Consider the following 27,762-nt stretch of genomic DNA (forward strand, 5'->3'; position numbering starts at 1 on the left):
CAAATTAAGGATAGAAAAGTGGCGAAATGTCTGTAGGACGTGTGGACACACACAATATATGGAGACAATTTAATGCCGTATAGTTTTGCACAAAAATTAAGTTTAGCAAAAAAAAAAAAATTAAGCAATCAAAAAAATGTTTCGTGAACAAAAATAAATGTTTTGCAAACAAAAATAAAAAATTGCAAAGGAATGATAAAGTATTGAGCAGAAAAAATAAGTTTTGCAAGCAAAAATAATAAATTGCAAAATAAAATAAAGTTGTGCAAAAATAAAAATATAATCAATTACAAAAATCAATGACAGCTGTAATCCTATTTTATCTTTGTCACACATTTTTTAATGCTCAAACATACTAAATCATTTGCAAAGCTCATTTTATTTTGCGTTTCAGTCAAGCGTGCGCTCACGATACCGGTTTTTCTTTGCGCTGCACTTTTCTGCGTGGTTCTCTTTGTGGCACTGTTTTGACGTGGGGGTGGAGCCAAGGGATTGGGGGCGTATACAACTCGCCCGCGTTTGTTACGTCATCAGCTTGAGTCGCAGACTGTGGTGAAGCTGAATCAGGAAGCACGGACATGCGGCTGGATCTACGGTATGTGTAAAGATTGTTTTCTTTTAGTTCGCTAGTATTAATATGGCGTTTAGTTAACTAAATGTGTATTAAGACGTTTACTCAAGTTAAAGAAGTTAGGGACGCTGTGATGTGATGACCTAGTGATGTGATGGCCTAGTGATGACCCGCTGGCTTGGGGGTGGAACAATGAGGCAAGATATTGGCCGTTTCTCAATTCGAAGACTGTAGCCTCCGGAGGTCCCATTTGCAAGCTGCATACGTCATCAAGACCGTCTTATTTCATAACATTAACAATTCTAAGTTGACTATTATTCTTTGTTAATCAAACATTGTTTTAATATGCTTATGACTTGCAAATGTCTGAAAATAATAAACCAGGCTTGATGACATGCAGCCTGCATATGCGATCTCCGGAGGCTGCAGCCTTCGGATTGAGAAACGGCCGTTCTCTCTTGGTCAGTCAATGTTGCGAAAAAATATCAATCTGCGCTACCAGTACACCATCAGAACGCGTTTTCAGCCCCCAAAAGGTTTCTAACTTGTTGTTTCATTTGTTTTTTATTCTTTATTTTGTTTATTTTTGTGTTTATTAGAGGACTGACAACACATTCAATCATGTTTAGCACTTTCAACAGTGTTTTATGAAATTTCAAAGGGTTTCCTGTAAAATTATACCAAACTTTGGTATGTACACCTCTGCATGTGGCTATGGGAAGCTTTTAAAATAGGGTAGGCCAAATCCAGGTGGAAATTCCCAAAATAGCCTCAGAGTGTAAGAAGTTAACATGCTATAATAAATTATTTATATGGTAATTTGAGCTAAAACTTCACATATTTGCTCTGGGGACACCAAAGATTTATTTGACATCTTAAAAAAAGTCTTGTGCCATGGCCCCTTTAAACTAAAGTGTATATTTGTATTTAAATCAGGGGTGGGGAACCCTGGTCCTGGAGGGCCACTGTCCTGCAGAGTTTAGTTCCAACCCTAATTAAACACATCTGAAAAATCTAATTAAAGTCTTCAGGATTACTTGGAAATGAAATTTAGGTGTGTTTGATTAGGGTTGGAACTAAACTCTGCAGGACAGTGGCTCTTCAGGATCCAGGGTTCCCCATTCCTGATTTAAATGTATGTATATGTGTATATATGTGTGTATGTGTATACGTTTATGTATTAGGAGGGCGGGGCGCACCACTTATATAATGGTAGGGAAAACAATGTGTGTGTGTGTGTGTGTATGTATGTATGTAAGTACCACAGGTATATTTTTAAAATGTATTTGCCAAATGTAGAAGCCAAAGAAAATCCTACAAGTTATGACATGGGTGGAAAGACAGTTTAAAGCAACACTATGTAGTTTCCATGTAAAAATGACTTACAGCTCCCCCATGTGGTTGAAAAGCGCAACAGTGCCTGGTATCAGACACTCTTCTGCAGGGGGAGGGGCGGGGCTGTGTTTCCTACCCTCCACCGACACTTTCAGAGTGTGCATGTAGCAGCTAGGAGGCTGCTCAGGTTGCAGCAACAGCACAATTTGTCCATTTAAAAGTTGTTCTATCACTGAAATAATTTTAGAGACATTATTTAAAGGTAAAAAAACTACATAGTGTTGCTTTAAAGACAGAAAGAGTTCGCGCGCGGCTATGCTCGCTCTGTCACGCAAATAAAGGTCATTGCTCATTAATCACATGAAATGAGCCCAGTCTTTGCACGGATGGTGCACCGCGAGACATAAGCCCATCGCGCTGTTGTATTGGCTGCTTAATTCGCACGATCCCTCCATCGTTTACTAAAGCTGGCACGGCTGCAGAGTCTCACACACACGGGAGCGATGTGCTTTCAGCAAGAGGCAGCGGCATGAGTTCTACAACAAAGCTTAGGTGCCCGCAGATGCGCCTGCCTATTAATCTGCCTAATTTTGCAGCAAAATCGGCCAAATTCAATTTTTTTAAATAACCCAAAAATTGGCCAAATTATCTGCCCGGCCGATAAATCGGTCGACCTCTAGTTGTACTGTAAGTTATGCGCAATAAGTTGCATTCATGTGATAATTGCACTAAAAAATGACATGTTTAAATAAATCATTTGGTGAGTATTGCAGTGTAAAGTAAAAATCTATATTTAGTGTTAAAAAAATAGGAAGTTGAAACTGCGTAGCAATATCAACCTTAAATCACCTATGTTGAAAGTGTGACGTTGTTGATTCAACATTGTTGATTCAACGTTGAAATGTCGACTGGGTTGCGGACACCCTGAATGTGTACATGTTACCTGCCATACACAGAACACTTCATTAAATAAAATACACAGAATAAACGACTATATGCTACATACCAAAAGGGATCCAAAAGTTTACAAATGTCTCTGCTATGTATGTAACCACGGTTCCCTGATGGAGGGGACAAGACGTTGTGTCGTTGACAACAGTATGGGGTGTGCACTTGAGAGCCAATCTGGTCTGACTTGTGAGGTAAAATGGCAATGAAATTGCGCTAATGGTATTTGCATACCAGTCTCCGCCCACACTTACATGAATAAAAAGAGATGAGATGTGGCCATTCATTCACTTGTATCTGAGAAGCTTGATGAGGCTCAGCGGAATGAGCAGTGTTGTGGCACGGAAGACACAACGTCTCGTTCCCTCCATCATTGAATTGTGGTTACATACGGAACCGAGATGTTCCCTTTCTGTCGTTAACTCGACGTTGTGTTGCTGACGACAGTATGGGGTCCCTATGTGAAACGCCACAACTCCGTCTCATGTCTTGACCTCAAAAAGCAATCATAGGCAAGTACAACGTGCTGTACTGTTGCTAAATGACATCAAAACCTTCCAGTAACCTTCTCATCCAAGGAGGAGGAACAGACCCCTCACCAGTAACACCAGTGCTCCGCTGGTTTTAAAGTAGATAGCATCGACTTAGCCACAGGGTACTGAAGTATACTGGGAATGTGCCAAAAAATAAAATAGTATTAAAAAAAGGGGCACTACGGAGACCATACCTCACCCAGTTGGGGAGCCCGTATGGAATAGGCCATGGTCTCACCTGTTGGGAAGAATCACATGTCCAAAAATGTGCCAAGAACTCACAAAGTGGAGGACACACTTGAAGCGGGTATACCGCTGGGGAACACTATTCATGTGAGATAGTGGAGATAAAATTACTGGATATGAATCTCAGTACTGGCATAATTCAGAGAATACTGAACCGATAAAGACCGCTCTGCTCAGTCTATATTGGGAAGCCGTAGATGGAAAAGGTATCAACCCATTCGATAGAAGGGTATGTTGGTATAGGACCCGACTCACCTAAGTAGGTGAGAGGGTGCTATGCAAGCGAGACGCCTATTCAGTCACTGGGCTAGTTGTTGTTACCCTGGAGGACTCGGGCTGACACTGGTTCTACCCGGAGGTTGTAAAACTGGGCGGACGTGTTAGGCGGGGCCCAACCCGCAGCTCTACATATGTCTATTAGAGTGGCGCCTTGCACCAGCGCCCAAGAGGAGGCAACTAGAGTGGAGTGAGCCCTCACTACAAATGGGCACGGCAGCTCCTGGGAGGGGTACGCCAAAGTGATGGCGTCCACATTCCAGTGTGCCAACCTCTTTTTGGAGACAGCATTCCCCCTCTGCTGTCCTCCAGACAAAGAGCTGGTCTGAAGTTCTTATGTTCTGTGTGTGATCCAGGTAAAGGCGCTGTGCGCGTATCAAACACAACAATGACAGGGTTGGGTCATCTCCCCCAGAGGGGAGTGCTTGCAGGCTCACCACCTGGTCCCTAAAGGGAATTGTGGGAACCTTGGGCATGTAGTCAGGCTGAGGTCTCAAAATAACACAGGAGTCCCTCTGTCCAAATTCCATTGAAATCCGGTAAAACAGAGAGTGCCTGTAGGTCCCCCACCCCCCTAATAGACGTGAGCGCCACTAGGGGTGCAACGAATCACAAAACTCACGGTTCGGATCACATTACGGTTTTTGAGGCACGGATCGGATCATTTTTCGTATCAGCAAAAAAAAAGTATGGGAAAAATCTAATAACAAATCAAGAAATTAAAGCTGCAAGCAGCGATGAAAGGGCCCTCGGACCGATGGCCACTGCCAGCCGATGGCCTTAGAAAAGCAGTGAACAGTGGGGTTTATGCATTTAAGTGAGTAAATATAGGAGGAATAGGGCAATGTTATTTTGCAGCAGGAGGCACAGTAACTAAAACTGAATAGTGTACATAAATGCCTTCAGTCCTAGAATCTTATTAAACATTAATTAGAGCACAGATTGAACACTGTATGTTTAAGATAATGTAAAACATGCCTGTTCATCGTGCCAGAAGGTGACGCTATGACTGAACTGAATATTGCCATGTTGTTGTGTTCAGTCCTGGACTCTTATCAATCATGTGAAGTTAGGAAAAGATTGGACATTGCATAATCAGTGTAAACATGTCACTTCCTGTTGCCAGCTGGTGGCGCTATGACCATAACTGACTATAGAGGGAATGCATTGACATCACTTTTCCACATGACCACGCGAGAGCTTGCCTGGTTGAGTCCGGTTGAGTAGCAAAACGTGCAACAAAATGGCTGGGGGGAATTTTCGGAGGGTCTGCTGCGAAAATGCCAGTAAAACTGTCTATTATCAGCTTAAATTAAATTTAGTTGGACTTGATAGCAGAGGTGAAAAAAATACTTAGTTACATTAATTACATTTTCCAAGCATCTGTGCTTTATTAGGATGTTTGTATTGGGAAAAATTTTACTTCACTACATTCTAAAGCTTTTAATCATACTGTGTATTCTTTAATATTGCATATTTAAATTTATTTAATTCCTAATTACATTAAAATTGTGTACTTTTACTTGAGTAAAAGTACGTTAATGTACTTAAATATTAAATGTAAAACAAACACATGTATTTATGAAATGTAATAGTAGGGATGCACCGAAATAAAAATTCTTTGCCGAAACCGAAAACTGAAAATGAGGAATCCAAGGCTGAAAAACCGAAACACCGAAATAAATTATTATGCCAATTATTAGTACAAATGCATTTATGGCTATCACTGTGTACTAACTTTACTAGGGGTGTGTGACAGATCACAAAACTCATGGTTCAGATCACATTACAGTTTTTGAGGCACGGATCGGATTATTTTTCAGATCAGCAAAAAGGGGGTGGGGAAAATCTAATAACAAATAAAGAAATTACAAAAATTTATAAAAAAGAACAAAGCTGCACATTAATAAGGGCTAACATTAGCATTAGGTACAGAAATCAAATTAAATTAGTCATAACACTGTCTTTATTGTATAAATTAAATATATTATTATTTTTAGAGCTATTTGTCTCTTTGTTAGACTTAAGTAGGTTAATTGAGGTTACTGTCTCTTTAAATAAGCAGAGACTGGTTTATGACTGTAATATATACATACACTTAAGACATAAACAAATGTTTTTATAAGAAAAAGAATACTGTGGAGATCATTTTGTTTATGATCGGGCCTGTGTAAATTTTCATGAGTTTTCGAGCATGTTTAGGCTCTCTAAAGTCCCGCTGAATTCGGAGAAAAATAATAATAAAAACTCCTTGAAGAACAATAGGGTCCTCACACCCCGGTGTGCTCGGGCCCTAATTACAAACATTTATAAAAATGAACAAAGTTGCACATTAAGTAAGGTCTAAAATCATTAAGTACAGAAATCAAATGAATAATAACATTAATTGTATTAATTAAATGTAATTTTATATTTTTTTAAAGCTTCAGAAGTGATTTTCTTTTTGTCTTGGGTTGTTTGATTAACATTAATAACACAGACTTAAGTAGGTCAATAGGCTTTATGCCCAGCTGCACTACTTCCTGAACTTCAGCCAGCTCCTTGTTTCCTGTCTGCCATTATTGGACAAACTGATTAATCCAGGTGTGTCTGATTATTGTTGTTGTGACTACTGAGGTCATTCACACCTGGATTAATCAGTTTGTTTGTGACTACTGAGGTAAGGCACACCTGGATTAATCAGAGCTGGCTGAAGTTCAGGAAGTAGTGCAGCTGGGCATAATGACTATTGAGCTTACTGTCTCTTTAAGACCAAATATGCACAGACTGCATATCTCCCCGCGTGCACTACTGAGTCCCCTTAAACGCACGCACACACACAGACAGAGGGCGAATTACAAACGGCGCAGCATAAACAGTCTCCCATGTAAAAACGTTACATTGTTTTTCATTGCTCTATTAGCCAAATGTATTTTAATACACTACAGTATGAGAGCGAGTAGCGCAACTCTCTGAAGTTTTTACATCAAGAGTTCTGATCTTTGAAGGATGATTACGTCTGACTCGAGCTGGACCGGACGCATTCAACCGCATGTGCGTTTGTGCGTAAAGTAAACTGCTCACTGTAGCGCCTTTTTGCAGTTAAACCGTTTAAAATCACTTGAATGTTAACATTTGCAAACCTTTGAAACACTTACAAATGATAAACTTTCCCTATTTAAATTTGCGTATTAATCCGCGAATCACATGCAAGCCGAACTGTGGGTGGATCAACTGCAGTGTTTCCTCTCCCGTTTTATCTACCTATCCAGATCATTTGGGTTCTTTATCCCTAAAGACTGAGAATCATGTAAAGAGTTTAGGGGTAGTTATGGACTCATCGCTTAATTTTAAGAAACAGATTGGTGCTGTTGTCAGAGGAAGCTTTTTTAACCTGCGATCAATTGCTAAAGTAAAGAATTTTTTATCCAGTAGGGACCTAGAAATTGTGGTTCACTCTTTTATAACATCTAAGCTTGACTACTGCAATTCGCTATATATCGGCCTACCCCACACTCTGCTTGGCCGCTTACAGTTAGTGCAGAATGCAGCGGCAAGGCTTTTAACGGGGGTGAGAAAGAGAGACCATATTAGTCCTGTACTTCAATCTCTACACTGGCTTCCGGTCAAATTTAGGATTGATTTTAAAATTCTCTTGTTTGTTTACAAGGCATTGTCAGGGCTTGCCCCCCGGTATATTAGTGACCTTATAGTTCCCTACTCTCCTTTTAGAACTCTCAGGTCTTCTGATCAACTACTTTTAAAGGTACCTCGTTGTAATTTTAAAACAAAAGGAGATCGTGCTTTTTCCGTGGTAGGTCCAAAACTCTGGAATAGTCTCCCATTACATGTGAGGTCAGCTCCATCAGTTACAACTTTTAAGTCTTATTTAAAAACTTATTTATTTTCTTTAGCTTTTGAATGAAGTATGTTTGTTGTGTTGTGTTGTATGATTTTAATGTTATTATTTTGTAAAGCACTTTGGGACAACGTCTGTTGTTTAAAAAATGTGCTATATAAATAAAAGTTGCTTGCTTGCTTGCTTGCTCTAGGATTTTTTCCAGCTGTGGCGGCAGGGGGCGCCCATGATGATTCTATAAATGTACTTTTTTTTTAATGTAGAATATTCACTACAGTAAACGTACATGTATTTTTTTAATCATTTTCATGCTGTCATTTACTTTTCCTTATATTTATAGCATATTGCTTTTCTATGTTTGATCTAAACAGTATTTTCTAAAAATATGTTACATAGCTTCTTACGGATCATTCATTGTAGTTTTAATGTAGTGTTCAAGTTCATGCTCGTGTTAAGGATTACAGTTCCTTGTTGCAAAGTTATGCACAGTCTTGTTTGATAATCCGCACTGCTGTGAGTGACAGAACACCCGATCAATTACCCTACATCAGCAGCAATTTTATTCCACACCCCGAATTCTGGTCTTGTTAGACCCGCAGTTCACGCTCGCCTATTGAGTCCCGACCTGCATCTACAACGCAAATGACACATAAAATATTATTACACCCATTACATCAAATATTATGCATTTCACCCGCGGGTACCCCGACCCTGCTGTTTCGTCTTAAAAACAGATGAAACAGTCTCACCGCCTGGCTCAAGTTTTTATTACCAACGTCCTTCTCTTCCCACAGGAATAATGTCCATCCAAACAGATTCGACTATTAATGTCTTGCAGTCCCATATAAGTAGTATTCAGTATTTAGCCTTTTGTTTTTGGGCAAATATCTTATAATTTAATGTGAAACTTTGTGAGTGTCGATCTGAAGCACAGAAGATTGACAGCTGAGCAGTCAGCAATGCGCTGCGTTTATAGCCAATATTCTGAATAACTAATGGCCTGATAACTTGATTATATGAGTACAGTGATTACAAATGAAATGTTCAAAAAACTCGAAATATGTTAAATCGAAAGTTTAATCGTCTTTTCTCGCAGCCCTGCGTCCGTGTATATGCGCCGATGAAAAGCATACGCGTGATGACCTTGCACCTTAAATTACCTTAAATTTATGGCCATACAGATAAAAGTAAAACAACATTCGAAACTGTAAATGGTGAATTTTTATTTGTGTCACAAAAAACTCACAATAAGGAGAAAACATTATATTATTATATTATATTTAATCAGAGGTGGAAAGTAACGAATTACATTTACTCACGTTTAGAGCTGCAACTATCGACTATTTTTTCAACCGATTAATCTATCGATTATTTTTTCGATTAATCGAATAGTCTAATGATTTTTTATACATATAATTCCCCAACAAATAATAAATGTAACATCTGCCATTAACGCTAACATTTTATTTAAGCATTTTCTTAATTAAACAAACACACAAACCAAAATTTTCAACATGAAAAATAAAGTGGCAGTGCCACTTTAAAAGAGGCATTATTCACCTTAAACAATAAAATAGGCATATATTAATATTTTAAACATTAGTTTATGATTAGTACATGCATTAACTCAGCATTAGTTCAGACTGAAGTAAAAATAAGTTCATTGTCATGAACCCTTATATAAGATGTAATGGTTATATTATTACTGTTAATATTATTACTATAAGTAGTACTGCATTCTCATTTAACTTTAACATTTAACTTTTCTTAAGTTCCGGGTAAAAAACAAGTTCAGTTAGTATGATCTTCTAATATTTTATAAACAGCGTTTACGCGCTGTTACTTTAAATAAACGCATGTCAGGAATACCTTACAAGACGAGCTTCTGTAATATCTGCGCACATATTCGCAAAAAAGACGTTAATTGGGAACTCCGCACTGCCAGCTGGCTTTCAGTGCACGCGGGCACATGCCTATTAGTTCTCAATGTGACAGTAACTTATTATTTCATAACTTCTTAATATAAAAACATGTCCTGCTCTTTATTTACTGTTTCAACATACTGCCCAGAAGCGATGCAATGTCACGTCTGTCAGGCGTCTCGCAGCTCGTATTAAACGAAGATGTAAACGCAGCTGTATTAAGCACAATATGTATTGATTCTATTGTTTATAGAGTAAGTATAAAAACTTACTGTAATAGTTCAAATTCTTACGCTGACGTCTCGTCATTTTGAGGTCGGAGAGCTTCAGGTTTTCTTCTTTTAAGATGATCATACACAGGTGTTGCGCTGCTGTGGTATGCCATTTCAGTTTTACACAGTATTTTCACAGTATTTATTTTTTCAGTGTTTTATTTGGTCTCTGCTTAAAGTATTCCCACACTTTTGATCGCGTTCTGTCTGTTTGGTATAACACTTGTATCACCCGGTCGGAGCTGAAGCCGCCTTCATTTCAAAATGTAAACAGTGCGACGCATCGACGCATTTCCGGCAAATCGACGTAATTACGTAATCGACGTAATCGACTACGTCGACGCGTCGTTCCAGCCCTACTCACGTTACTGTAATTGAGTAGTTTTTTTGTGTATTTTTACTTTTTTGAGTAGTTTTTAAAATCTGTACTTTTACTTTTACTTAAGTATGTTTTGTTCAAAGTATTGTACTTCGCTACATTTTAAATCATATCCGTTACTGAGTAAAAAAATATTTTAAAAAGCAAGGTGATAAAGATGCGCAACGGATGTAAATGGGCGGGGCACGGGGAAACGCGCAAAAAGAACCATGGAGACGGACGAGACAGGCGCGCGCTAATGCAGACCCGCCTCAGTTCAAATCTTATGAAAGAAACCCCTGGTCATATTTAAGCGACCACTGACGCGAAGCCAGTGTTTCATTTCTATGAAAGGTAGGATTCATGCTCTTAAGTACGAAATTGCACGACGCGTTTTTAATACCATGCGCATTATCTTCCGAGGTCTAGCAGCTTCGCGTCAAGTCAAACACAACTTCAAAACGTCCTCGAGAATGCGCAGGTCATTAGACATTGCAGAGCGAGAGAGAGAGCGAGAGAGAGAGCGAGAGAGAGAGCGAGAGAGAGAGAGGGAGAGAGAGAGAGAGAGAGAGAGAGAGAGAGAGAGAGAGAGAGAAGAATAAAGGTCATCAGGTACCCCAGGTCAGGGAAGTAAGAAGATACGTGTCAAATGTATATAGACATGGCACTCATCTTATTATATGCTCATTTAAACTATATATAGTTTAATAAAATAATGTATGTGACCAGCAATACATCAATTACAACCTTACTATAGTGATTGTATTTACAAGCTGCTGACCACCTTCAAAAGTGCATAACTCACATGTAAAAATCATTAAACAATTCCATAAATGTTTCTTACTTTAAAAAAGCTTTTTGTTATTGCACTTTAATTGTAAAGATGTTCCTACAATTAAAAACAACTAGTTTGAGATGTATATTCCCTTGTCGTTTTTTAACTATACTAGAATCCTCCACCTCTTGCTGCTGTAAAAAAAAGTAACTTTTACTCTGAGTAAAGTTAAAATGAGTTACTTTTTACTTTTACTTGAGTAGATTTTTAGACAAGTAACTTTACTTTTACTTAAGTAAAATATTATTAAAGTAACTTTACTTTTACTTGAGTACAATATTTTATTACTTTTTCCACCTCTGTATTTAATGACTTATTTAAAATCATTAAAAACATGATGTGCTTTCTCAGTGTTTCCCATAGATCTGAAATTTACTTGTGGTGGTAGCTGGTGAAAAGGGCAATCATTATTATCCACCGACAAAAAATGGAATACTATACATGTGACACAGAACTAATAATGTGTGACACAACACAATACTTTGATTTATTAAACATTAATATTAATTTCACATTATAGTACATTAATCTAACCACCCCAAACTTTCTTTGCCATAAACAAAGCTGACACTGTTTGTCAAAGCACCACGAAAACACTTTCTGTTTTTGCACTGATATATGAAGTAATTTGAGGACCCCTTTCATCAAACTCAATATACAATACTATGTATAGCCTATTAATAGACAGTGCAGGTCTATAGATTATAAATGTGACTGATGTTATAATGGTAATAATTTTACTGCTTCTGCTTTCTATTTCTCTTTTGCCGATTAAAAAAAGCTTAATCCACTAATTATTTCAGATTTAAAAGTCTACTTGCTGTCCCGATGACAGACTTTACATTACAGCTTAGCGTTTTTTATATCCTGAGTCACCTAGAGCTTTGCTCGTTCAGTATAAGCACTGCTTTTTGCTACAATCTCTGTGCAAACTGTTTAGATTTTAGTAAAGATATGGTGTATTAATAATAAGATTATAAAAAAATGGGATAAAGAAAATGAAGCGGCGCGTGGTCTGAAACAGCACTCGAGCTTTAGTGCGGTAGCGCTCGCGGCCGTTCTCCGATGGACTCGGGTTTTACACACAAATCAGACTTGGGACCCGAAGTAATGAACTAGGACCGACCCGGACCCCACTGACCATTTAAAATATAAACCCGGAACCGTACGGGTCCCGCGTCCTCAGTGAAGAAAGACCTCTAATGGTAAAACTCTGCTCAAGTTCAGAAACATGAAATGATACAATGTGACACTGAGCTTGCTTCGCGTCGCACCCAAATTCATTGAGAAACAGAGAGCATGTGAACGGACACTCAACGGGAGAGACACAACGTGCTTGCACGCAAAATGAAGCCAACCTGGATGCTATAAGCATATGCGACCATTTTGGTCGCAGTGTAGTTCCCTGGCTGCTCCGTATGTGCTGCAGTTGATCCAGTTTGCCGCGCTGGATGATGAGTTTATGACGCGTACATCATCTTCACGGTCACTCGACCCCCACCTCTCTCTTTCTCTCTCTCTCTCTCTCTCTCTCTCTCTCTCTTTCTCTCTCTCTCTCTCTCTTTCTCTCTCTCTCTCAACACCTCTCTCTCTCTCTCTCTCTCTCTCAACAAAACACGGGTCATCCAGTCGAGTTCAGAAAATACGGAAATTCGTAAAGTGATTTTTTTTTTCCTGGGCGGGTCGCAATTTACCTGGGTGCAGCGCCCAAGTAGAGCCTATGTATGGGAAACACTGGCTTTCTGCTGCTTTGGTTTTAGAGTGCGTCACAAAAAAAGAACAGAAACTCAAATACTTCGTTTTGTACTAATTATTTAAGTGTGTAACATATTTCTTGTAGGCTTATTTATTTCATTATTATTTATCAAAACAGAGACATAATCATCATCTGTTGATTTAAATCTATTTGTGCATGAAACTAAACCCTTGGGGGAAATTATAATATTTAAGAAATGTATTTATAAATGAGTCAACTACGCGAATCCAGAAAGGAATTTTTTATTTAAGACAGCCAGTCTGACAGGCGGTAGCTTTATTTTGCAAGCTAGCTGCCGCCGTGGGTTTTGTCTAGAAGGGATACAGCAAATGCCGAAAAGTTTAGGATTAGATTTGGAGGTAGGATTAGGATGAAAACAGCGGCTCTGCCTAAATGAGATACAAATACATCCTAAATCCCGTGAAATGTTGTGTTTAGAGTTGGGTTTGGGTGAAGGATTACTAGGATAAAACAGTGCTCATCCCACGAGATTTTGTTTGCTGTATCCCTTTTATCCACAACCGCAGCGGGAATGTTTTAGCCACGGTAGAATGTATGTAGCGGAAACACTGAACTGTGATCCGTTACACCACTAAGCGGCACTGAGAGAACGGTCTTCATCGTGAAATGAGAAAGATCACCCTCCATTAGGGGCTCAAATTGGGCCCTCTTGAGGCCTGAAAGGACCACTGAAAGGTCTTAAGAGGGGATGAGGTGCGGTCTGGGTGGATTAAACCGCCTTTTACCTCTCAGGAACCTACAAATCAGGTCATACTGTCCTTACGACCTACCCTCAACATCGAAGTGATGTGCTGCAATAGCAACCACATACACCTTGAGGGTAGAGGGAGAGAGATGTTTCTCCAACCCTTTCTGTAGAAAGGACAACACCACACTGACGGCGCACCTCTGTGGGTCCTCTCCGCAAGAGGAACACCAGGACAAGAAAAGACGCCACTTAAAGACAAAGAGCCGTCTAGTAGAGGGGGTTCTAGCCTGAGTGATGGTTTCAGCCACGGTGGGATAGAGCATCTTCATCCCATCCAGAAGCCAGACATGGAGGATCCAGAGGTCCAGTCTCGGGTGCCAAATCGTGCCCTACCCCCCCAGAAGGTCCTGTCTCAGGGGAATTGGCCAAGTAGGGGCAGTCGCTAGTAGCGAGAGCTCAGAGTACCAGGTCTGGTTGGGCCACAGGGGTGCTACCAGAAGAACCTGATGCTCTTCCTACTTGACACTGCTCAGAACCTGAGCAATGAGGCTCACTGGGGGGAAGCCTCTGTCAGGGCAAACCAAAGCGGGCAGTGAGTGTTGTCCGGTGAAGCAAACAGCTTGACCTGGGCTTCGCCAAACATCTGCCAAATGCTCCGGCCACGTAGTGGGGAAGTCTCCACTCTCTGCGAGGCGTGACCTGTCGTTCTCTAGACAGTTGATGTGCCATTGCAGGCAGGGGCCTGTCCAACAGCCCGACACTGCATGCCCGTTGCACACTGCACCCCAACCCAGTTTTGAGGCGTCGGTTGTAACCACTGTATGCCTTGAAACTCCTGCCGTGAGGAACGAAAAGGTCTTTCCAGGGGTTGAGAGTGCGTCGGCCCTGTGGTGTCAGAAGGACACAATGAATGCCAGTGCGCCACACCTCTCTGGGGACTCGGGGGTACAGCCAATGTTGAAGCGGTCTCATGTGCATCAACCTGAGTGGAATAACCGCCGATGAGGATGCCATCTGCCCCAGGAGCCTCTGAAAGAGCTTGAGCGGGACCACGGTGCTGTGTCTTGACCGATTTCAGACACATCAACATTGACTGAGCGCAATCAGTGAGACGTGCTATCATTGACACAGAATCCAACCTGATACCGAGAAAAGAAATGCTCTGCACAGGGGAGAGCTTGCTCTTTTCCCAGTTGCCCCCAAGACCCAGACGGTCTAGATGTTGTAACACCAGGTCCCGGCGAGGCCAAAATTACATTTCAAATCTTAAATTGCATTTATTATTATATTTGGCAGGAATGATGCTTTATCACCTTGAAAATGAAATGTTTTTATTTAATGTTTACCTTTTTATTTTAGTATTTAATTTAGAAATTTGGGACATATTTTGTAATTTTTTTAATTTATTTTATAATTTAATTAATTAATTTAAAATGGGCTGAAAATACCTTCCACATAATCGTGCAGCCCTACCATAAGGTGTAATAATATGATTAAATGAAACCTATTGAAAACTACGTTGAACATGATTTGATATTTATATTGTAGTTGAAAACAGCCCTGTGAGAAATTCACAGTAAAGTTCACAAAAAGTAAAATGTTCATATTTAAATTTATGGAGAAGGTCAGACTTTTTCCTTCAGAAAGACCATTGGTTAGCTAGCTCATTTAAAATATCATAAACTTTTTTGTCCCTACACAGAACACAAAAAAATATATGTAACTAGATGTGATCACATTGTGTACAGGGAACATGTATGAAGGTATATTTGGTGCAAAACAACTGCACACCTGTGACAGTGGAATTTGTATTTGTATAGATTATCCACACATGTGTATCAGTAAGTTTGAAGTCACAGATGAAGAGTTGCAAACTTGTAGATTTTTTTTCTTTCCCTCAAATACAACACCACAGTTACACATTCACAAATCCTTCAGTGCAGCTGCACAAATCCCATTTTACAAATAACAGATTAAGAAACTCACAAGCTCACGGTTTTTGCTACAATTGCTGCAGTAAATATGGTGCATAACCCACTTGAACACCTGCATCAAAATATGTGAAGTCACACACAAATTTTGTACATTCGCAAATCAGTTTGTGCATCTGTGCGATGAGAGTTGCATGTGCGTACAATTTGTTTTTCACAAATATTTTTTTATATTTTTTTATATTTTCTAGCACAAACACAAGTACATAAATACAACTGCTTGAATCTGCTGCTACGAGTTTCAAACACTCTTTTTCGTGTGCTCTCTGTTTTGCACCAAATATCTCGAGATAAATGGTGCAAAAGTGATTTGTATACCTGTAGGCTGTGGCTAGCACTGTTCAGCACTGCCCACCAGGTGGCGCCCGACACTCACTGAAGCAGAGTTTATTAATTACCACCAATGTTTCAGCAAGGTAAATCTCCTTTATCAAGGTATTATTTTCACCAAGTGGATAACAATATAAATGGGAGTGCTAATTATACACAGATGAAGGTAATTACATACAATATTCCAATGATTCATTAGTAAACAAAATATAAATTCCATAAATTTCAAACCATCAATATAAGTAGATTAAAAAATACAAGCAGCAAATACACACATAGGCCTACATTTAAATAAGATACATGCTTTTTCTTCTAATATACTAATTTGGATGATTATTTCTGTCTTTTTGAATCGGGTTACTGAACAACTAAATTCTTTTTATTATTATCTAAACAGTTGTTCTGATTTCTTAACATTTACTTTGGATGCTAACCCAAATCAAATCAGCTTTTTAGACTTGTGGGTAGCTCGTAATTTTTTATATAGAGATCCGATTAAAAAACCTTCAGCTCGTAATACACTATTGAGAGTGGATTCTTATTGTCATGAGCAGGGTCGTACGCAGGATTTTATAAATACCAAGGTCCATATGTATTTTTCTAGGGCATGCACCTCAGGAAAAAATTTCTTATTTCTCTGCTCTACATATATGACTTCTAACACATCAGAAAAAAAACAATCAAATAAATATAGATGTCAGTATGGACAAGACTTGTGTTGTTTATTAGTAATACATTGAAATAATTATTTTACCATCCTGGGCACACTGCTGTGTCAGTAAAGTAAACATAGGCTAACTGAATATAGGATAATTTTAGTGAATTAACTAAAGGCTATCGATAATTTGTTTATTAAATTCATTCACAATATGCACACACTCATTATACACTTAATATGCTGAAATCCAACATCAATAATGCAGTGGCCGAACTAGAATTTTATAAATTGGGTGTCCAAGGCTTTTTTAGAGGGTCCATATCCCATGAAAGAAAACGAAATGTAATTATTATAATACTTCACATTACCCCATATTAGATAAATATTCTTCTTGCCCTGAATTCATTACATGCATTATACTAACTGTAAGATACAAACATAATGCAAGGCTGAACTTGCATAATAAACCAATAATAAACCAACTTACTTCAAAGAGCAGGGCTCAACATTAAAGCTATGGTCTACGATTTCAAAGATTGTTCATTATTAATAAACTCGTTTAGATGCTGGTTATGGTTCTACAGTAAAATCCTAACAATATGAAGAGAAAAAATAATTTTAAAAATCCATTCAGTCTATTGGGTGTACGGCAGCAGATAAATTGACCAATGTAAACTGTCCGGCCGGACAGCTTACATTGGTTAACTGCTCTCATCAAATCCCCGTACACTTGAAAATCCACCTCGCGATCGCGTCTCCACCCCATCGCTCACCACCCCGCCCCTCTCGTGCCTGCGACATGACATTTGTGTCCGTGTATGTTAGCTAGCGAAGCAGCAACATCTCACTAATGGAAAAAAACTAACCGACAGCAGCAAGCTTCTTGTCCCTACAGTAAAGGTTAGAAGAAAAGGGAAGTCTGTAGGGGTGACCCCGAATAGTCGAAGATTCGATGCATCGTTAGGAGAAGCCTGATTCGACTACCAATCTCATAGTCGAATCGTCGCAGATGTGTTATGAAATGAGGATCATTCAATTTTGGCCGTATGGGTGCACACATTATCTGATTTCACATATAACAGCTTTCTCACAATATATTAATATACTGCATATTATGATAATGCTGCAAATAATATGTGAAGTAGCAGCTTTCAATAAATATTTTTAAAATGCGTTAATAAATCCAACAACCCCTGTCAGTGACCGGGCTTCACGTCCATAAGAGGTCTCTATGTTAATAAAGCCTTGCCTCTTTGTTTCGACATTTAAAAGACAAAGCTGGCAAATTAAACTATGACTTTCGTTCTTTTAATAATTTCTATATTTTATTTTATTTATAAATCACTTTGGGTTATCTGATTTAACTATTTGGCTTGTGTTTTGTTTCCGTGCACTTGAGGCATTTTGCATATTTGTTCTTCACTTTGTTACTTCTGTTCTGAGCTTATTTTATTTAAAAAATTGTATTTATTATAAACGTAAATTCCGATCTAATTTAAGTATGTAAATTTTGGATAGCTTTTCGTTGTATCGATGTTGCGCTATTGCGTGCTGGCCATGCTTGCGCATGTAATTTAGCCGAACGGGCTAGGTGCTCTGCATGCGTCTCATATTTAGGAGTTCATCAAACTAAACATTAAAAAACGGATGTTTTTCGACGAGTATAAGTTTTTAAAATGTATTTAAAACAGAGTGGTTATATTGTCTATCTTAAAGTTAAACTACAAAACAGGTAAGCCGTTTTTTTTATTTCGGTGATGAAACGGAAATTAGTATCTGCACCGAACCTACTTCTGCCTGACACGAATGTCTTTCTTGTGATTTAATATTATGGTCAGTCGGTGTGTTCACTTTCAAATGACAGCAAAGAGATTCCTGAAATAAATAATATCATCCGGTCTTTCTGTATCTAAAGTGAATACAGAGATGATCAAAGTCAAAGCAAGCAAGCAGGTATTTCTGTGCTAAATAATAACGCGTAGTGTCTATAAAATCATTAATGTCAGTGTTTTTCTTGTTATAAATTATAGTTTAATGAATTGTATATAAAGATTAGTTTTTATCATTTACAGTCACAATCACAAATTATTTGTCATTTCTCATTTGTCGGGTTTTTTTGGTCATGACTGCTTTGACGCGCTATCTCCAAATTAAATAAAAACACTTAATTGTAGCCGGAGTTTCCAAGGCAGGATCACCTTTGTTATTTTTTTAGGTTTAGTTATCAAATGTATTTTTGTGTGATGTTCTGTAGATCGTGGCTTTAAAATGTTATGAGGAATAATTAAACAAATGTTGCCTTACATTTTACCTTAAAAAATATATATATATAAATGCATCGTCAGTTTTGTCTTCGTTTATTACTTGAAAGACACTTTTGGTCACTTTATCAGACAGTTGTTTATGTGTGCTGCTTGTGAAAGAAAATAAAAATTACCAATTTGTACCTGGTCTGGCCCCCTCCCAACCCATGCACACAAACATAGATGATTCGACTATCGGTCGACTATGGAAAGATTCGAAAATTCTGATTCGAATATGTAAATCCTTAGTCGAGGACACCCCTAGAAGTCTGTAGAGGAAAGAGCAGAGGTAAAAAAAAGTGTAAAAAACGCCGGACTCTAAGTAGAATCAATAAAGGGTCCGCAATTGACCGTTGGAGGAAGCTTCAGGGAGATTTGGGGCTGAAAACCGACGCCGACACGGCGGACTTTTTGTTGAACAGGTACGCATCTATTTATAATTTTATTGTGTGAGGTTACATAAATATATTTTTATCAGTCTGACAACATGCTGCCGGTCGGCATTGGAATGTTAGCCATTTAGCATCGCGTATCACGGGTCAAAGTAATTATATTTACAAAGATTGTGTGCGGTGTTACATAAATCTTTTTATCAGTCTGGTAACAACATGCTCATGCTGCCGGTCGGCATTGGAATGTTAGCCGTTTAGCATCGCGTATCACGGGTCAAAGTAATTATATTTACAAAGATTGTGTGTGGTGTTACATAAATCTTTTTATCAGTCTGGTAACAACATGCTCATGCTGCCGGTCGGCATTGGAATGTTAGCCGTTTAGCATCGCGTATCACGGGTCAAAGTACTTATATTTACAAAGATTGTGTGTGGTGTTACATAAATCTTTTTATCAGTCTGGTAACAACATGCTCATGCTGCCGGTCGGCATTGAAGCCGTTTAGCATCGCGTATCACGGGTCAAAGTAATTATATTTACAAAGATTGTGTGTGGTGTTACATAAATCTTTTTATCAGTCTGGTAACAACATGCTCATGCTGCCGGTCGGCATTGAAGCCGTTTAGCATCGCGTATCACGGGTCAAAGTAATTATATTTACAAAGATTGTGTGTGGTGTTACATAAATCTTTTTATCAGTCTGGCAACAACATGCTCATGCTGCCGGTCGGCTTTGGAATGTTAGCCGTTTAGCATCGCGTATCACGGGTCAAAGTAATTATATTTACAAAGTCATTCCTTGAAGCTCAGGAGGGGAAACGTATGCCAAACGTTGTTGTGAATGTAAATAACGTCAATTGCAATCATAATTGTAATTGTTCATTCCTTCAAGGCTTTATGTGTTTACCGCTCAGTAAATCTCTGTTCTGATGTTTACTACCAGTGATCAAAGCTTGAATGAGTGACGTTGTTCAGTTCGTTTCCCGGTGGGAGGGATCAGGTAGCACAGAGGGGCGGGATGAGTTTTTTAAAACTTACTAACCGCATCAGGCTTTCTCAACCGATTTTCAACATCGTAGACTACAGCTTTAACTCTTTCCCCGCCATTGACGAGATATCTCATCAATTAAGAGAAAACGCTTCCCCGCCAATGACGAGATTTTCCGTCTTTCCGCAATACCGCTATTAATACCCTTCCGCAACTTTTTAAAACCGGAAGTATTGCCCTATGGCAAGCTGCTGCATGTCCGTGTCTGTTTTAAAGATCGCTCTGAATGGGATCTCTATGAAAAGTCCGTCATAAAAATGGAATTATCTCTGCTTTTTTTCTCAAAATATGGTGTTTTTGCAAAAACCTACCCATATTCAAAAGCTGATTGCAAAAGAACCACTAAAGGTAGGATGAAACGGTGTTTTTTGTTTGAAAGCAGAGGGTCTGTTCTTTCATTTGGTATACTGTATGTTTATATATTTAAAGAAGAACATTTTCTGGAAGGCATTAAACTTTGGTGAAAATCATGAAAAACGCTGGCGCTGGCTGGCAACTTTTTTAAAAAAACGCTGGCGGTGAAAGAGTTAAGGATTGTTGGCAAAAAAGGTATTTATTTAAAAGTAAATATGGATATTTTTTTTAAGAAGTTACAGTCAGGACCAGTGAGTGATTTTCTCTTCTTTTGTTATTTAAGTAACTTTAATGACTTCAACAGGTAATGTTTATTAGGCTTTAAGACAGAATGTAATAAAATGTTTACGTTCGGAAGACATATTAAGACATAATCAGTAGTTTACTATGATACTCACTAAAACAGCTAAATTCACAAATAATGTGAATTTGTCAGTTTAAGCCAAGCCGAACATGGGCTCATTTAGACTCTACCTGTGGATGAAGCGTTGTGCAGCACAAATGATGTGTCGTGTTTTCAAGTTCAAGGCAGCAGACAAGTACAATACAGTGAATCTAATCAATATACAGTAAAAGATCTCTTCAAGAATTAAAGGGTGGCATTGAATTTTGTTCAACCTGATCTCACGAATTTCTGTGGCATAGTCACAGAATTTTTTGCTCATTTTTCCGTCGCATTCTCACGGATCCCCGCATATTTTCGTGGCCCTGCCACAGACTTTCTTTTCCGTGGCATTCTCACGGATTGGTTACTCAACTGTTTTATCCTATTTTCTTACCATTGTCGCTTCGGTTTAGGGTTAGTCAAAAGCTGGCTATCATATAGCAGTTTAATGATGAGAAATATGAAACCGCAGTGACTATCAAGGTCATAGGACAAGAAACATTACTGCAGGTGAGCCAGATGGGTGTCCAGATAGGAATTGACAGGGTATTTCCATCTAGAAGGTGAGGTGAGTTGGACCAATTTTTACTCAGACAGGAGGCCTTTTAGGTATATTAACCCTTGTGTGGTGTTCGGGTCTGTGGGACCCGTTTTTAATGTTTACTAAAAGAAAAATTATGCAATTAATTATTGTTTCAACCTCAGATTCATTGGCCTTGGCTCATTTTCTATAAAGAACATAGAAATAAACAGCTTTATAATGACTGTACACTGTACACCCCCCCTACACATTTATATTACATATGTAGTGTTCGGGTCCACTGGACCCGGGGTTAATAAGAGTGTAAAAATTGAATGTGCTATGTAACTTCACTCTGTTTTTCTTCTATCTGGGACTGATGTGAGTGCATGAGTGTGTTTTTATATATGTCTGTACATTATGTGATGGATGCATGTCAGAGTTTTGTCCTTCTGCACTTGCTGTAGCAGCGCAAGGATACAACATGTTATATATCAAGCATGAACACTTGTTTGCCCCCATTGTCCCAAACACTTTACCTTCTGTCTAACAGGAACCATTCTACATTTTACCATTATCTCCCTTACAAAAAATAACCATGGCTGTATTATAGTAAAAGTGTAGTAATCATGGTAAATTGGTGTATTGATTACCATTTGTAAAACCATGGGTTTACCACAAAACCTATGGTGTGTGCGCGCACGTGTGTGTGTGCGTATGAGTGCGGAGAGAGAGAAAGTAAATAGAGAAGTAGAAATAGAGAAAGTAAAAATTATATCCAAGCATTTTTATCATTTTAGGTTGTAGCCAATAGCAACACATTGTACTGCAGTGTGTGGGGACATAAGATGGAGAGGTACACACAGTATATGTCTATAAAAAACAAGAAATGCATATGCAACACAGCTACATGGTAAAAATCTTCTTCTTATGTGTTGTGTAGGCTGGCATGAACAGGTTATGTGTTCAATGTGGATGATATGTTCTGATACGGCATCTTTCCAGATGGGGATTGTGCTATGTAAACTGACACAAATGTGTACAATTTCAAACTTAGTTCAAAGAATTAAACATCAAAGTGATGAAAAACGTATTTGAGATGAAAAAGTGATAAATACTTATTTAAGATAAACATGTTTTTCCCCAATATCTGGGGGAGAATAGAATTTTCTTCTCTTATTTCATATTATCACAAAAACGAATAGCACTTGAATCTATAAATAGTCCTCTACTAGTGGTAAATGACAAATATTAACCATATATTCTGTTTATTTTACTTGCAATAAGGCTAAAGTAAACATCTGTAAACAATTATACATAAATTTGTATGACTGCATTGTTTTAAGATACAAATAATGCAGTGGGTCCACTAGACCCACAAACATTGTCTAAGTAACAGAAATATGAACACCACACGAGGGTTAAATGCGAACATTGGCCACACATGGTTTAAAAGTAGATTTTGATTTGGGTTGTTTTTATAGGTATTATGATATTAAAAATGAATGGGACTTACATCATTTGGTATCTTATTTATATGTAGGCCTATGTGTGTATTTGCTGCTTGTATTTTTTAATCTACTTATATTGATGGTTTGAGATTTAAGGAACTTATGTTTTGTTTACTAATGCAGTGTTTCCGCTATATACATTCAACCGTGGTGGGCCGCCACGCCTAAAACATCCCCGCCACGCCTGCGGTTGTGGATAGAAGGGATACAGCAACCGAAATCTCGCCGGATGAGCACTGTTTTATCCTAATCCTTCACCCAAACCCAAATCTAAACACAAAATTTCACAGGATTGTAGGATGTATTTGTATCTCATTTAGCCAGAGCCGCTGTTTTCATCCTAAAAATCCTACCTCCAAATCTAATTCTTAACTTTTCAGCATTTTCTGTATCCCTTCTAGACAAAAACCACGGTGGCAGCTCGCAAAATAAATAAAGCTACCGAAATGTCCGCCCTGCCAGACTGGCTGTTTTAAAGAAATAAATTCCTTTCTGGATTCGCGTTGTTCACTCATTTATAATAAATAAATCTCCTAAAATATCATTTCCCCCATGGGTTTAGTTTCATGCAAATAGATTTAAATCAACAGATGATGATTAGGCTACGTCTCTGTTTTGAGAAATAATAATAAAATAAATAAGCCTACACGAAATATGTTATAATTATCAGATTGACAATTAAAAAAGTATTTGAGTTGCTGTTCTTTTTTTGTGACGCGCTGTTAAACCAAAGCAGCAGGAAGCACGTCATGTTTTTAATGATTTTAAATAAGCACAAGGTTTTCTCCTTATTGTGAGTTTTCACAAATAAAAAAAACAATTTTTAGTTTCGAATGTTATTTTACTTTTATCTGTATGGCAATAAATTAAGGGTAATTTAAGTTGCAAGGTCATCACGCGTATGCTTTTCACATGCGCATATACACGGACGCAGCGCTGGGCTGCGAGAAAATACATGATTAAACTTTCGATTTAACATATTTCAAGTTTTTTGGACATTCATTTGTAATCACTGTACTCATATTATCAACTAATCAGGCAATTAGTTATTCAGAATATAAGCTATAAACGCAGCGCGCTGCTGACCGCTCAGCTGTCAGTCAATCTTCTGTGCTTTAGATCAACCCTCACAAAGTTTCACATTAAATGATAAGATGTTTGTCCAAAAACAAAAGGCTAAACAGTGAATACTACTTAAATGCGACTGCAATACATTAATAGTCGAATCTGTTTGGAAGGAAACTTACATTATTCCCGTGGAAGAGACGGACGTTGGTAATAAAAACTTGAGGCAGACGGTGAGACGGTTTCATCTGTTTTCAGACAGCGGGATCAGGGTACCCGCGGGTGAACCGCATAATATTTGATGTAACGGGTGTAATAATATTAACGTGTCGTTTGCGTTGTAGATGCAGGTCGGCACTCAATAAGCAAGAGTAGGCTAAACTGCAGGTCTAACATCCAAGACCAAAATTCGACTTGATTCCGATAGGTAGCAGTTTTTAAATGGCCCTGTGCTTATTTGTGTTTAAGATCTGTCTGAAGAACATTAAAGGTTTATAGCTGCGCGATTTGCGGTGTGACCGGGTCGGCTCTTTATGTCAAACAGGCCGGGTGTGAAATGCTGGAATAAATTGCTGCTGATGTCGGGTCAGGTGTTCTGTCAATCACAGCGGTGCGGATTATCAAACAGGACTGTGCTTGACTTTGCAACAGCTCTGTAACGCTAAACATGAGCACGAACTTGCACACTACATTAAAACTACAATTATGAAAGATCCGTATGAAGCTATAAAACGTATTTTTTAAGAAAATACAGTTTAGATCAAACATAGAAAAGCAATATGCTATAAATATAAGGAAAAGTAAATGACAGCATGAAAATTATAAAAAAATACATGTTAGTTTACTGTAGCCTATATTCTACATTAAAAAAATAATGTACATTTATAATCATCATGGGCGCCCCCTGCCGCCACAGCTGGAAAAAATCCTAGAGGAAACACTGTAATGAATTATTGGAATATTGTATGTAATTACCTTCATCTGTGTATAATTAGCACTCCCATTTGTATTGTTCTCCACTTGGTGAAAATAATACCTTGATTTACCTTGCTGAAACATTGGTGGTAATTAATAAACTCTGCTTCAGTGAGTGTCGGGCGCCACCTGGTGGGCAGTGCTAAACAGTGCTCGCCATAGCCTACAGGTATACAAATCACTTTCGCACCATTTATCTCGAGATATTTGGTGCAAAACAGAGAGCACACGAAAAAGAGTGTTTGAAACTCGTAGCAGCAGATTCAAGCAGTTGTATTTATGTACTTGTGTTTGTGCTAGAAAATATTTAAAAAATTTAAAAATATTTGTGAAAAAAAACAATTGTACACACATGCAACTCTCATCGCACAGATGCACAAACTGATTTGCGAATGTACAAAATTTGTGTGTGACTTCACATATTTTAACGCAGTTGTTCAAGTGGGTTATGCACCATATTTACTGCAGCAATTGTAGCAAAAACCGTGAGCTTGTGAGTTTCTTAATCTGTGATTTGTAAAATGGGATTTGTGCAGCTGCACTGAAGGATTTGTGAATGTGTAACTGTTGTGTTGTATTTGAGGGAAAGAAAAAAAATCTACAAGTTTGCAACTCTTCATCTGTGACTTCAAATTTACTGATACACATGTGTGGATTATCTCTACAAATACAAATTCCACTGTCACAGGTGTGCAGTTGTTTTGCACCAAATATACCTTCATAAACATGCCATGTTATGATGTTAATCACTGTTTAATTTCAATTAAGTACATTAAGTACATATCGTATAGCCCACACAGCTATGTATTGAAATGTTCTAATATATCTCACATTAACTCCAAAACTGAGTTGATGTTGCGAGGAACTCTGTCACCTTCATAATCTTACACGGCTTCTTGTTTTTAGTGGCCTGTCCACTTTGGGAATCATCCTCTTGCTTTTTTTCTTGTGTATATCCGTACAAACGCCATGATGGTCAATAGTTTGTGGGGACAAGTTACACGCCTATGTAAATAAAAGAAAACTAAGGGAAATGAAACTAACTATCAAATCCCATTTGATCTGAAATTCCTCTCCATAACAACACCCTCTTATCAAGATTTTTGTAATCACTGTCGCATTTGTCATGAAACCCTTTTTTTTTTTTAAACCAATAAGACCAGCAGCTCTACATTCATCTTGCCTCGATGCATCTTCTTGGTCTGTGTTGACCTCTTCAACGTGGTATAATCTGTTTTGTGCTTGAGCGCCACCAAGTCAAGTTTTACTGAAACTTCAGCCGCTCCAGACACCCAAACAAAAGCGTCGATCTCATTGGTAGGCCAGTTTTAACGCGGCCCAAAGGCATGTTAAAAAAAATTACTCTTTTGCCTGGCATTTAACGCGTCTATGTGCTCACTCACATTGGCGCCCTTTGTTTAGTTATGAGGCATTGAAAAAATCGTCCCAATGTGTACAAGGTTTGCGAATCCCATTTTTAAGATGCTTCCTTTAAATAATATTTTTCCTCACATGTCCATAGGACAGTGATGCGCCATCATTGGCTACTGGTTGGTGTGTGCGGCTGGGTGCTGCTCATCCTAATGTTTATCAGCAAGTTTATCAACGTCAGCTTCAGAATACCAGATGGTATGTGTTTCACATTTGATCAGTGTTTCTATGTAAAGAAATGTGTTGAAAGTGCTTGCTTCTTTGAAATTCTTATTTAATTCCACATTTGTTTTTATAACTAGTACTCCTTATACATTCAGAGTTTCCTTCACTACCTTTTGTAAAACTATGTAGGAAAGACAGAAATGTTTGTTTGGACCATGCCGTCTGTCAGAATGAAACTTCCTTCAACCCAGCAGCTAGACAAAGCAGCATCACAGCCATTTATAATGGTAAGGCTGATGAAAAGTTTCTTAGTAACTACATGGTTCCCATGTAGATACTTTTCATAAAAATCAACTTGAATTTTAAATCTTACTAAAGTCTTGGGTGATACTACAATGCTTAGAAACAGCATGTATTATATGTGTTTTGCATGTCATATACATGTGCATTTGTGTTGATGATGGTTTGTGTGGGTATCAGCCCTCAGGTTTTTCTTCTCTGGTGGAGCCCAAAGACTGGCAGTCAGTAATTGAAAGGCGTTTGGAGCTGTTATCAACTGTTTGCAGAAATTCATCTATCTGGAACCTCACACATACGACTGTGCACAGATTCGTTTTGGATCGCATTTTTGTGTGTGACAAACACAAGATTCTCTTTTGCCAGACGCCTAAAGTGGGTAACACACAATGGAAGAAGGTCCTAATTGTTCTCAATGGTAAGATATATCTTAAAGGGAAATATAATGTAGGGGAGAGCGGGGTTGGTTGGCACACTTTTTATTCTGTCATATTTCTCAGTCATGTTATATGTTAAACAAGTTAATCCAGTAACAACGGTAAGGTTAAGATCTCAGCCAATCATCAGATACATTTAATGTTCACAAATGATTCCTACATTTTTTTAAATTCATCATTAAAGTCATGTTGTGCACCTATGTCAACCAGCCCCAGTATGGGGGTAGGTGGCACAGGCTGCGTTTACACTTGGCATTAACATGCGACCTGTATCCGGATGTTGTCCACATACACATTGAA

The 27,762-nt window shown here is 38.4% G+C and overlaps 1 protein-coding gene across 5 annotated transcripts in view; it reads left to right on the top strand.

The window, feature by feature from the left end:
* The window catches only part of chst10 (carbohydrate sulfotransferase 10), a 149,112-nt gene that overhangs the window by 63,385 nt on the left and 57,965 nt on the right, over positions 1–27,762 (top strand). For 3 of the 5 annotated variants that reach the window (XM_065254848.1, XM_065254851.1, XM_065254849.1), the window contains 3 exons: positions 26,655–26,761; positions 26,918–27,015; positions 27,209–27,443. The exons of 1 other annotated variant lie outside the window; for it this stretch is intronic. In XM_065254848.1, the coding sequence (XP_065110920.1) occupies positions 26,655–26,761; positions 26,918–27,015; positions 27,209–27,443 (440 nt within the window). Of the gene's footprint in view, positions 1–434; positions 596–26,654; positions 26,762–26,917; positions 27,016–27,208; positions 27,444–27,762 lie in introns of those variants that run through there. One more of the 5 variants, XM_065254850.2, reaches the window with a different exon arrangement.

Source organism: Paramisgurnus dabryanus, chromosome 4 (assembly GCF_030506205.2).
Source record: "Paramisgurnus dabryanus chromosome 4, PD_genome_1.1, whole genome shotgun sequence".
Lineage (NCBI taxonomy): Eukaryota > Metazoa > Chordata > Actinopteri > Cypriniformes > Cobitidae > Paramisgurnus > Paramisgurnus dabryanus.